The sequence below is a fragment of the Manduca sexta genome, chromosome 28 (genome assembly GCF_014839805.1).
Source record: "Manduca sexta isolate Smith_Timp_Sample1 chromosome 28, JHU_Msex_v1.0, whole genome shotgun sequence".
NCBI classification, from domain to species: domain Eukaryota; kingdom Metazoa; phylum Arthropoda; class Insecta; order Lepidoptera; family Sphingidae; genus Manduca; species Manduca sexta.
In genome coordinates this window covers 2,180,754-2,194,012 of record NC_051142.1, presented here as the reverse complement: position 1 = coordinate 2,194,012, position 13,259 = coordinate 2,180,754, and the positions used below count along the sequence as shown (strand labels likewise).

The window sequence follows — 13,259 nt, the reverse complement described above, 5'->3', positions numbered from 1 at the left end:
AGGGTTAAACTGGCCGGTATAACATGAGGCGTGCGGCATACTCGTCTCGTGATTCAATTGGAATAAAAACACCGGCAAATGTAAAAGCATAATATCTTTCGCTGACCGATACTTTGTTTAACAAGAATTTCTTTATCAGATGCTGTGTAAGTTTCTACCATAGCCACAATTAATAACTGCTAGAATCTACAAAATTACCTGTCAGTTTTTGAAGTCGAGGTAATTGTATGGCCCTTAGCTAGGCAATATTTAAAGCTAGTCCATTATTTTCCCTTTCTCTTAGTGACAAAGCGTGCCCAACACACCTTCCCTGTACAAAGAATATGTCACTCTTTTCTTCTACACCGTCTGGCCAAAAACTATTAAAAACACAACTACGCCGCAATACCCTTTTAAACCATGCTCGCCTCGCAGCCACATCTAGTTCTCAAACATCAACCGTACCATAGACCTTATCAGCCTCATATCAAGGGTTAAAGAGGTTCATGGAACACCATTAGCTAATATACCGTCGTTACAGCGTAATGAAGCGTCTGATCGATGGATAAATTATGGAGGTAGGGCGTAGTGAGGAAAAATATTATGCGGGCCAACACTTAGAGATAAGGAAAGATGCTATTTGTTACAAAATTAACTAATAACATAAATAATACAGCAATAAGATTTATTGACGATTTTCTATGCACTTGATGGTAAGTGGATTTGGGTCCAATAGAATGTTGGCTGACGAGTGATGGTTACCCCTCAGCAGTTGACACAATTATGCCGGCCTGTTGGAACTGGATATACACAGAATGATCCCGGAACGCGACACACTTACGTGGGCTATTCTGGTGGGTTTTAACACCTTGTGTACAGTGGTCACTATCTAGGTGAATATAAAATATATGCTACCTCCAGCGAAGTGCAATGCTAAAACTGGAAAAGTTGTTTTTATTTCACTCAAACAAGTTTCTCTTCACATTATGTCAGTACCAACTACAAACCTCAGAGCAATAACAAAATCCACATCACAAATCAATTACCTGTAGAGGAAGTTAATACGTGTTCGCACAATAATCTTAGGAGATTTACGTGGCGGCCGCGGCGCGCCGTCTCCTGAGACCCGGCCCGGGTAAAAATTCAACCTTATCACAGATTACAGAGACGTAGTGAGACCCATATATTTCACCAAAGCCCTTAAAATAAGATTTCCGAGCGCAGGTGGTATGTTTTTTTTTGGTGAACTGATTTTTGTTTATAGTTACAAATCTTAAAGGGCAGCGGTAGGCTAGTGGGGCAATCCGTCGAGTTGAGTTTGAGTTGTTTCTGAGTTAGTTTATAGTAGGTTCGAGAGCTCTGATTTTTATAATATAATGTTTACATTGTTCATATTGCTTATATTGACACTATCAGAAATAATTAAACTTGAAATTAGAAAATTTCCTATAGGAATTTCAAAAATAAATAATAAACAAAAATATAGGCTAACTAAGTAATAGCTTGCATTAAGTCCTAGCCTCCGTCCGTCCAGAAAGACATTCCCAAAAAGTGACTGTTGTTGGTCTATTTCACACTAACATTTTAACATAGTTTTTATCAATAATTGCAAAACCTTAAGCAGCAACTATTTCTATAGGCTCTAAGGTTCTCTCTGCAGGCGCTCCTGGTTGCTCCCTCCCCCCATGGTCCTAACGCGCGGACATTTAATAGTCACCGAGGATTTGATATACGCGATAACGCAGTCGCGGTCGGTGTGAACTGGCCTTTATGTTTTATAGACGCTTTATTTTCGCCAAATCTCGATTTTTATATGGACAGTAAAGAGCGAAACTGGTTTTATTACTGAGATTAAAGTTTTGGATTATGATGCGTCTTAAGAACTGCGTGGTTCGTAATGTAAATTATTTTCCTAGAATATAATTTACTTGGCACAAGCTATTAATAATAATATAATAATAATATCAGCCCTGTATTATGTACTTGCCCACTGCTAAGCACGGGCCTCCTCTACTACTGAGAGGGATTAGGCCTTAGTCCACCACGCCTAGCCACGCCTGGCCTAGTGCGGATTGGTAGACTTCATACACCTTCGAAATTCCTATAGAGAACTTCAGATGGGCAGGTTTCCTCACGATGTTTTCTTTCACCGTCAAAGCGAATGATAAATTCACAAAGAATACACACATGATTTTTAGAAAAGTCAGAGGTGTATGCCCTTGGGATTTGAACCTGCGGACATTCGTGTTGGCAGTCCGTTCCACACCCAACTAGGCTATCGCCGCTTAATAAGCTAAATACAGTTGTAATACAGATGCATATTTTTTTTTCTTTATCTTCTGTACTTATCACTTCATTATTTATTGCCTTAATCCAGTGGAAGGGTATTAAGAAAACAATTTGAAAGTCTTAGGTTCCCTAGCCGGTGATACTGTTTGACATCAGATAGACGGCTGATTATTAAAAAGTAAATGACATCTTTACTGCATATAAAAAAGGGTCCAGTCGGTCCCTCGTTTATGAAGATCGTGACTCTCATTTATTTTGATGATGATGTGATGATGTGTATTCATCGGCTTCGGTCATCTGCCTGATAAAGTGCTGCATTAATGGAGACCTTTACCATTTTGTAAACCTGATCAACATCAACCCATCTTTTGGCGTTCGACCTCGTGGCTCGTGATCTTTTCTCTTTAACTTCCCGACCATGATCAGTTTTTTCAGATCGTCTAGCTCGTGTCTGGTGATATGTCCAAAGTACTTTAAGTTGCTGTGTAAGCAAATCGCAGGAAGTCTTTGTTCGAGATGCAGCTTTTTTAGGATAGACTAGTTCAATGTGCAGTAGACAGTGTTCTTAACGTCTTGCACCAGCACTACATTTCAAACGTATCAATGCTCCTTCTGTCTACTGGCAGGAAAAATATTTAATTCCCCACTGTCCCCTCGTAAGGGTAAAGAGGGTAGTTATTATTGTATGACCAAAATGTTTTCTACATGAAGCACACATACATTTAACAGTTACGACTGGATGATTGTTCGTACTGCCACCTGTCAACAACTATGCTGATATGAACTGCGCGGATGTGGGGACTCCGGGCCCAGCGGACGGACGCAGCGAATAGGGTTGTCAGAGTTAACTGTCTTTGTACAATTTTGTGAGTAAATGTATTGCGACACTATCCGCCAACCGTATGGTTATTATAAATGCGAAGGTAGTTCTGTTTGTCTGGTATGCTTTCATGCTGAACCGATTTTGATGAAATTTTATACGGAGGTTGAGACTCTGGTAAGGTGACAAATAGGCTTTATACCAGAAAAAATATAGCTAGACTTTTATACCAGAAAATCTTTGTCACGCGGGCGCGCAACGGTAATATTAAAATATAATACTGCAATGCGTTCCATGCTTTGTATTAGATGTAATGACTTAAACCTCACAGAGCTAAGTTGTTACATAGGCCGCAATGTTTGACATCTGTGCACAACTGCGCTTGCAAACAGCAGCTTGGCGACAGGAATTAATAAGACGACCGTATCTAAACAATACTCAAACGGACTATCTAAACACTGGCTCTGTATAGTGAATAGTATTTCCATTGCCAAACAATTCGCCAAATAACGCTCAGCAATTATTCAATGCTATTTATGACGTGAAATCATGACCGTGTAATAATTAATTAATCTAGTGAATTTACTATAATCTGGCAACCCTACGCGTAAAGTCTAGCACACACTAAAACAAGTTCTGTCGCATGGAGAGAAAATTTAATTTCGTACAAACTGAAATCTACCTTCACATAATTAGTGAATATTGACATTACAATTCCTGTGATGTATTCTTCATCTCATCGAACTGTCCACTTGTTTATAACCGGTCATTCAGTACGAGTCATCCAAAATAATGTATAATAATATATAATAATCCAAGGCATAATAAGGCTACGCGACTAGTGTGCGACGGGCCTTATCCCACAGTAGGAAGAGAACGATGCATTGTAACGGTCGGAAATGGTCAGCCAACGTGATATATGATTTAACGTGCCGCGATAACTGAATCCCATTCTAGTACAAACATTTCAACATTTGCGAGGTTGCTTTGTTATTTGACGTACAAAGGGTTGTTTTGAGATATTATGCCCCTTTGATCTCGTGACAGAGTAATCTGTGGAACTGGAGATCCTGGTTTCTGCGCTCAGGTCAAAATAATTGTGTTTTTTTTATTTGTAAAAATATATTTTTTTATATAAAAAAATACATTTTAATTTGTCCAGATTGCAATTTTTTTTTTCTTTAAGTTTTTAAAAATATTTTTTTTTGGCCATATTGCAATTAGCTAGGCATATGTCATGATTATCTATAAACAACCTAATATGTAAGATGCATATTGTTTCATATTTTATTTTTATGTTAAACGGTAATTGATTTATGTGTTATCTTTTTTGGAGAACTTATAATAAATAAATAAATATCCCACTTATAAACGAGGCAAACCGCGTAAAGTACCTCTCTGACTACAGACGTGAGCGATTGGCAATTTTGTATTTTACCAACACACGAATTGTACTGAGGTACGCTCCACTATGCAGTATCGGGAAAAGAAATCAATACCCTCTAACCAACAACACTATTAACCTATCTGCAATAAAAAAACCTCACATTAACTTTTTTTCACTCACCTCGGGGCCATATCGATCATCTCATTACCATTGCAAATGACTGCAGCAAAATGCTATCGGAAAATTATGATGTAAATTAGCAAGTTCGGAGGGCCCGAGGTTAGGGCCGGAGGGTGAAGGGCGTTACGTCCCTCTAAGAGGTCTGTATATATCACACCGTCTGTCCGTTTGTGAATTTAGCGAATTTATCAGCTGGTTTTATAAACCATTACTGAATATACTTAAATAAATACATAATTAAAACCATAAGGAATTATCAGACGATTTTTTGGAACTTTATTCAATATTCTTAAATGAATAAATGAAGTCACCATCAAACATTTGTATTCGCAATCAATCGACTTTCTCATAGACATTTTGTCCAAAGCCATTCTCCGATAGTAATAGAATGTAAACGCAGTACACCACCTGCGCCGGCACTGCGCTTTAGGGAATTTTAATTAAGAGAAGGATCTTTATTGGCTCTTTCCGAAAAATTTACGGTAAAGACAGTCTCTTTGATGCCATCTTTTGTATACTTTGTACATCAGTATCAAGACTGTTCATCTAGAATTTTCGTAACCAAAGTTTGATAAATTAATAGATATAAGATACAACTCAGTTGAGCTCTTAAGTGCGATTCAGCTGAGACGCCGTCAAATTAATGTTAGCATCTTAAAGTCATCGCTACTTTATAAACAGATATCAACCATATCTTAAATTATATTATAAGTCACAGCATATGACGTATTTTCAGTTAAGTTGTGTTCATTAAACAGCGCCGACTGAGTTAAGAACAAACTCTTAAATTGTTATCTAAACATTGTTTATTAAATAGTTCAATACATTTACAGTCTTACTTATAAAAACAATATTTAGTCAATCAGCTGTAAGTCAAAACCCGCCATTTTGCTTCTTAATAAGGTTTAAACTAGGAACAGATGATGTTTTTGTCAGCTATTGAAGCAATTCTTAACACCTCTTAATACTATAACAAGTGTATAAGTTAGACTCATAATGCCTACTTGAGATCTTATTGAATAATGAGATTGATTAATTAAACCGACTCTTAGCGTAAAACGAAAATGTTTCTTAAACCTTAAGCATTATAATAATTTCAGTACTGTGTTATAGCGCCCCACTGTTGGACAGGAGCCTCGTATATTTGTTGGAAGTATGAGACCCTTATTCACCACGCTAGCACAACGTGAGTCACTACATTAACACTATATGGCTTGGCTTTCAGATACCTTCATAATTGCTAATTAACAGACAAAAAAATAGGTAATGATTTTTATACTAGAGGTAACAGTTTTCCCCAAAATGGTAGATAGAAGGGCAATTAGAATTCTTTATCGTCCCTTCACATGATAAGTTAAATCCCATCTAAATCCTTAACACAAAACTTATATTCCTCAAAAACTTTCTTCACATTCAGAACCTCGCCATTACCACTGTCACTGATCAACGAGAAAACAAAGTTATAACTTAGAAAAATGAAATATCCCGCCATTTGTAAAAACACACACAAAAAGACAAAACCACGTCACCTACTAACCTCGAAACTTTCGAATGACGATACCATTAAAATAAAGAGCGAACATTTTTTCCCTCCATGGAGTACTCTGATAAATTACTGTTAAATGTAACTTGGAGATTGTCTAACTTCACGTTTCGTTGTTAGATTATTTCAGTCTAGAATTCTAGATTATTCTACGCTTTACTGGTTATGAATACAGTGTTGTTTTGCATCTGGCGAATCCACTCTTTAAAAGATCGATCGTAATTCATTCCAAAATAGAGATGCTAATTAATAAAGACGTAACAAAAAGGAACAATGGATATGTTTGTAATCTAGTACGTAAGAGAACTACAGTTCTCTATTTATAACAAATTGGCCAATTACATTTATTAGAAGATTGCTTTAATTTACAATAGGGAACCCGCAAATTGGCACACTAACAACTCTAAAACAAAGTTAATTGACAGTTAGCCATGCCAGTTACGAACTGCAGCCAATATTGATTTTTACAATAGTCCGGTCTACTGAACATCACAACACACTCATCACACCTCATCCTTGAAGGGGTAGGCAGAGTTGCAATTTTCCAACTTTACGCCAAGTTTGTTACGTCTCATGATCTGATAAGGAACGCGCCTATCACCACATCTGGCACAAATTCCAGACTCCGGATTGATATTAAGCAGAAAAGCGAATACCAGTTTGCGTGTCCTGGGATTCGAAGCAGGTACCTTTGAGTGATTTCGTACCACGCACGCGATTCACGCCACCAACATTACTAACGGCTGCAAGTGATCTACACTGCCGAAAATACTACATTGCTTACTTTAGAAAAGGATTAGGGAAGAGAAAGAGCATATTTTAATATCCTACAATTTAATAATCGTAGATCGTCAACGACTAACCGCGATTTTCAATAAACGATCTCAATCACTTTTTTCGATCTAACTCGAAAATTTACCAATCAGATCAAAGCATTTATGACACGCTTGACACGGTTAATTCTCGGAATCGGATTAAAGATTGAGTTTGGGATAGTGCATTGAAGATGGATATAATAATAATAATAATATCAGCCCTGTATTATATACTTGCCCACTCCTGAGCACGGGCCTCCTCTACTACTGAGAGGGATTAGGCCTTAGTCCACCACGCTGGCCTAGTGCGGATTGGTAGACTTTACACACCTTCGAAATTCCTATAGAGAATTCCTCAGATGTACAGGTTTCCTCACGATGTTTTCCTTCACCGTTAAAGCGAACGATAAATTCACAAAGAATACACACATGATTTTAGAAAAGTCAGAGGTGTGTGCCCTTGGGATTTGAACCTGCGGACATTCGTCTCGGCAGTCTGTTCCACACCAAACTAGGCTATCGCCGCTAAATGAAGATGGATGTTTATTGGTAATTAACAATGGTACTGTAATGGTAAGTTGATTCATCACTTACACCTTAAGCAATTTCGTTGTTTGGCCACATTGTAACCAATTTTGTCTATAGAAAAAAAACAGTCCTTTACAATTACTATCGACAACAGCTCCAGGATTCCCTTAAAATTCTGAACATTTATTACTACATACAACTTCACAAGAAGACATAAGATGTCTTAATTATTATGTACGGTACATATCATACGTTATATTTAAAGAATATAACGTACGTTCTTTTAGATTCCGCTTAATAATTTTTTTAAAAGGTTTTACACGTGACAATATTGTATGATAAAACATCCTAGTTTAGTGTTTGTAGTTCGCGAGCTATCCGATTCGCATAGAATCATGAATTGAATAAAATGATCTAGTTCACTTCTCGATTAGTAACTGTAACCATTAAAATTTAAGGATAGGAAGGAAAATTATGTTTGATGAACCTAATCTTATTTACATCAGCATTCCTTACTTTTGTCTTTAACTTAGTTTTTATGTACCTACCTACACAATCATACCACGAACTATGAGGAACTTTTGATTCCACGAAACCCAGAAAAGAAATGATATCAAACTAAAATTACACTTATCATTCCAACAAAAGATCCTTATATAATATAAGAATGACCTATCATATTATACTTACAAACCATTTCAAGAACTAGTTCATACCTCAAGACATGTGCTATGTTCACCAGTACATATATTTTTGATGTGTACTAGTTCAGTTCGACTGACATGAAATACCCGCACACCTCAGGGAAATCACTTAACAGCATGAGTTTTCCGCGGTAATGACTGCGCTATGAATGAACGAGACATTCAAACGATCCTATGTAATTAAAAACAGTTTTTAACATAAAGATCTTGCGCAGGGCGTACGCTTCAAATGTGGCAAAGGAACATGCCATTCTTCCAATCTTAATTAGAGCGGCATTAAGATGATTAAACAGGTACCGTCAGCAGCGGCGTGAAAAGGTAAATGATCCATCTAGTGGTTTATTTTTTAATAGATGTTAGATCATATGCAGTGACAATGGCGTTTGTCTATTTTTGTGAAACTGCGATGTATATACATAATATATGTAGACACTGAATTATTTTGGGTAATATTTGCTGCAATGCCTTAGCCGTGTAGGTAATTAAACCCAATAATTTTATATCGAGTAAATTATTTTTAATCGCACGATGCCATGACCAAACGGTATTACTTATATATAATCACAATAACTACACGCCATAATATATTTCCGCGGTTATTTCTTTACACAAATGTTTTATTCTTTTATAAGCCAACGTGACAGCACTAACCACATATTTGCGAAGCATTTGTAAACATATTTTTGAATTCTTCCTTTACACAGATGCTATGGCCGACACCTATAAATAATTTCTTCCGTGGTGGTACCTCTAGTGAACTTTAGTAGCTATCATCATGCTTTCCAAGGCAGTATTATTTTGCGTCTGTATCGCGGTGGCGTCAGCGGCTGTGTCTCTACTTCCGCCCCAACCAAAACCGGAAAAATTCCGTAAGTAATACATAATTGAAATATTTCCCTAAGTTTTTTTTTATGCGAGCACGCCAAATTGACTCCACTGTGCCTAACGGTAAGTGGAGTGGAGCCAATAGAATGTAGCCTGAGGAGAGATGTCGACACAATTATGCCGTCCTGTTTGAACCCTTTATATACAGGCTGATCCCAGAACGCGACACACTTACGCGCGTCGCTATGGCGGGTTTTCAAGTTCCCTATTAGTCTAGTGTGAAATGAGCACAACACATTTGATACTGAAATTCTTGGTCGTCGAACATTCACAAATCATCATTATCATCAGCAGCCGCAGAATGTCCAGTACTGAACATGGGCCTCCCCCAAAGATTTCCAGATCGACCTATCGGAAGCGGCCCGCATCCAGCCACCTCCTGCGACTTTTATTAGGTCATCTGTCCACCTCGTAGGTAGACGTCCGACGCTGCGCTTGCCAGTTCGTGGCGTCCACTTCAGAACCTTCTTGCCCTATCTGCCATTAGATTTGCTATTGCTTGCTATGTGCCGTGCCCACTGCCACTTCAGCTTGCTAATCCGATGAGCAACTTTGGTGACTTTCGTTCTTCTACTGAACTTCATTCACAAACAATTATTCACAATGAATCTGATAATATTTTTACGACTAATTTATCAAACTTCTGTACTTGATCCTTTTGGTTATGTATGATGAATGAATGATGAATATCTCAATATCTTTACTTTTCAGAGAATCTGGAAGGATGTTACGTTCCGGAATTAGATGTGGTCATTCCTTTCAATTCATCAGTTTATTCGGCCGACTGTAAACAATACAACTGCGAAGCATCTTACGTCTCTATATACTCGTAAGTTGTGTTCTTGTATTTGTATCCGTGGGACGTTACACAAGATATCTTTTTACATTTTTTATCTCTTACTAGCTGACTCGACAGACGTTGTCCTGTCTTATAACTATGTATGCACGCACGCATTCTGTCGATCGCTGATAGTTATTTCAAACCACTGACAGTTATGTAAAACTAAAATTGTCGTTAAGTTTTCTTAAATTTTCTAATTTTCCGCGCAATTTTTTGAATTTTTTCTTTCATAAGAACCTTCTACTGACAATAACAAACATAACAAAAAAAAAATGTGAAATCGGTCCAGCCGTTCACGCGTGATGGCGTGACCAAGGGCAATAGGGATTCATTTTTATATATATAGATAATAAGCAAAAATTATGGGAATAATATCCTTGCTTTAGACTTATCTGTAGAGCGAAATAAACTGATATGGCTTCACGCTATTTTAAGGGATACAATGAATCATTTAAAGTTATGTCCCTCAATTTATAGACAGTTAGACTAACAAGGTATCTTTTGATAGATTAGTCTCGTACTTGTTTATAGAACTCCTTTCAAGTTAATTTAAACGTTGTTTTTAGGTGTGCACCTGTGGCTTTCGACTACAACAACAACCCGAGCTGCTACGAATTCGTAGACAAAGAAAAATCTTATCCTGATTGTTGTCTCCAAGTGAAATGTGCTGTAGAAAATTCTGACGAATAGACTTAGCTTACATTTCAATAAAGGTTTTAAATTTGATTTTTATTTATTTATACAAAATACTTTGCCACTACTACACTCTAAAAAGTCAGCCACAGAAATTGCTCAACAAATTCAAAACTAGAAATCTTTAGAGGCTAATTAGTTAAATAATATTTATTTTTATTTGTATAAATTAATTGTAATTTATTTTGTTTTTTTTTCGTATAGACACACCGTTTTATATAGGTAGGTACCATTTAATTTTTTTGATTGGTTCAGCAATTTTTGTCGCCGACTGTACCACAGTCAACACACAAGTCTGTTCCTTTAAATGTTTTTGATATGAGTTATATCGTTATACTTGGAACACAAAACTTTAACAACAGCTACTTATTATATTGTTAAAAACACGCGCAACTTCAAAGCTATCTTCCTACTATCACCTATTTTTACAAAGTACTAATCTAATTCTTTGCAATACTTTTATACCACCTGACTATACATTCCAAAAACAGGCTCAGCAGGTATAATATAATAAATAAAGGATCACATTATACGATCTTTCCTTCTACCAAAGTATACAACCAATTACTCGTGCGCACATATATAAAAACTGTGTTAGTGTGCGTAAAACAGACAAGTGTTTAGAGCTATATACATATATTATTTAAGTCTATACCGACATGAAACGGTAAAGTGTGTGTGTTTCTATGTAGTAGTTATAAAAAGAGACTTGTTTTTCGTCACAAGAAGCACTTGACGCGTCCTTTCTAGACAGTGTCAGGGCTCAATAACCTCCGTTTGAATCCTCTAATACTAAGTTAGACTAGCAAGAACTTCCAGATGCGTGTACACTTTAAATACCTCCATAGTTCATTATTGTGTCTCCCGCTTTGCTATGGAATTGGACAATTAATATTTCTAACTCCCTATCTTTCTATTTCCTTCGTTGCGGGATAAAGACAAATTAGTGTTCCCTGAGACTCGCAGAGCTTCACCGCTCGGTGTCATAGAATGCGTGCCACTGCTGATCCTGGCTTATAGGAGTTGTAGTAGGTGTGAAGACAGGAAAGTTTAAAGTCGGTTTTATTTCAACACACAAAACTTTCCACAAGTACTTGTAACCTTCAAAAATTAACTCGCCATAATTGTATACATTATAAAATTTGCTTGCGGTAGTCGACTTCTGCAAGGTTTCTTGTTAATCTAAACCTCGCTAAATGAATATTCATTCCCTTAATTCAAGTGCAGATTTAATAAAGATAATATCTGCCACACAGTTATCGCAACCAACTCTACCCATCCACCATAGTCATTGTCGTAATGATAATCGTCCATATATCACCAGGTTATCTTTATAGCTATTACAGCACGAGGCGTACACAACATTGGAGCAGATCCAAAACGGGACGAAGTTTAGTAACATTTGTCGAACGGTAGGAGGACTCTTTGTATTTCCATAATATATTAATAAATTAACCTTGGGATAGTTGGTCAGAGAATTGTAGGCAGTGTAAATGGATATAACAAGACTTAAGATCTCATGTCTCAGGATGGCGAGCGCATACAAACAATACTTTGTAATTCAAGGTGTTAGATGGTGTTTCTGTTTATGAGCGGTCGTATAGCTTACCATTAGGCGAACGACAAGCTCGTCTCGTCATTCAAAGCATTAAAAAAGAGAAGAGGAGTTGATAGGGAATTTGGTTCAGGTTTGAATTCTTAGTAAGGAAGAATCGTGTTTTAGTTTGAGGTCAGTGTTAATGTAAATACTCATTTACCGTTTTCAATGAACTATCCCAATCTCAATCCTCAATCCGATTCCGATACCAATCAAAATAACTCATTGTAAGCATGTTGAAAACAAAGGTTCTGATTGGTATATTTTGAAGATCGAAATAAGCAATTAAGATCATTTGTAGATGGCGGCTAGGTGGATAAATTATAGCGATTATATCGTCAGGAGATTTTTCATCACACTGTTTAGATGCAGGCAATTGTCATGCAAAAAACACTTTAGCCAATTACGAACCACTACGACCACGACAATATGGCATTGTATTCGAAAGTGGAAGTACTTATCATATATATTTTTTAATATCTGTTAAGGACTTATATACGATTGGACCAGGGAAGTATTGCCTGTGAATAAGGGCGAAAATAGCATCGCCATTGCGTATATACGGGGCAACTTTCTTATGTCCTTTCTTTCGTACGTGCGCGGAAAAAACATTTCTCCATATAAATAAGGTTTAATTTTACTCGTTAACCGTATCATGGCTGATGTAAATACCACTCATATGATTACCATTTGCTTTGTAGTTGTACCAACATCAAAAGCCTTCTCACTTTTTTAAAAAAGGATATTTCTATATTTTATTATATTTGGTTTAGTTAGTCGATAAGCCATTATTTCTTTGACTGTTAACCATAGTAGATCGACATCGACCTACGACATCAGCCAAGGTCATAAAGATTTTACTTAGTTACACAAAACGCCAAGTAATTAATATTAATTACGTTACCCAAGTCTCACCACGCGCAGGTGAAAAAAATAATTAAATTTAAAATAATAATCATGCAAGCATTTCCTGCACCCCATGGGTAGGTCGACCGCGT

General features: G+C 36.8%; 1 protein-coding gene and 1 long non-coding RNA gene across 2 annotated transcripts in view; one reads left to right on the top strand and one right to left on the bottom strand.

The window, feature by feature from the left end:
• Positions 1-13,259, bottom strand: part of LOC119190982 — a 35,413-nt gene that overhangs the window by 15,132 nt on the left and 7,022 nt on the right. The gene's annotated exons all lie outside the window — the stretch shown is intronic.
• Positions 8,978-10,697, top strand: LOC115453183. Its single transcript, XM_030181856.2, has 3 exons — positions 8,978-9,114; positions 9,842-9,959; positions 10,538-10,697. The coding sequence occupies exons 1-3, from the start codon at positions 9,021-9,023 to the stop codon at positions 10,659-10,661; spliced, it is 336 nt and encodes a 111-aa protein (XP_030037716.2). The 5' UTR covers positions 8,978-9,020; the 3' UTR covers positions 10,662-10,697.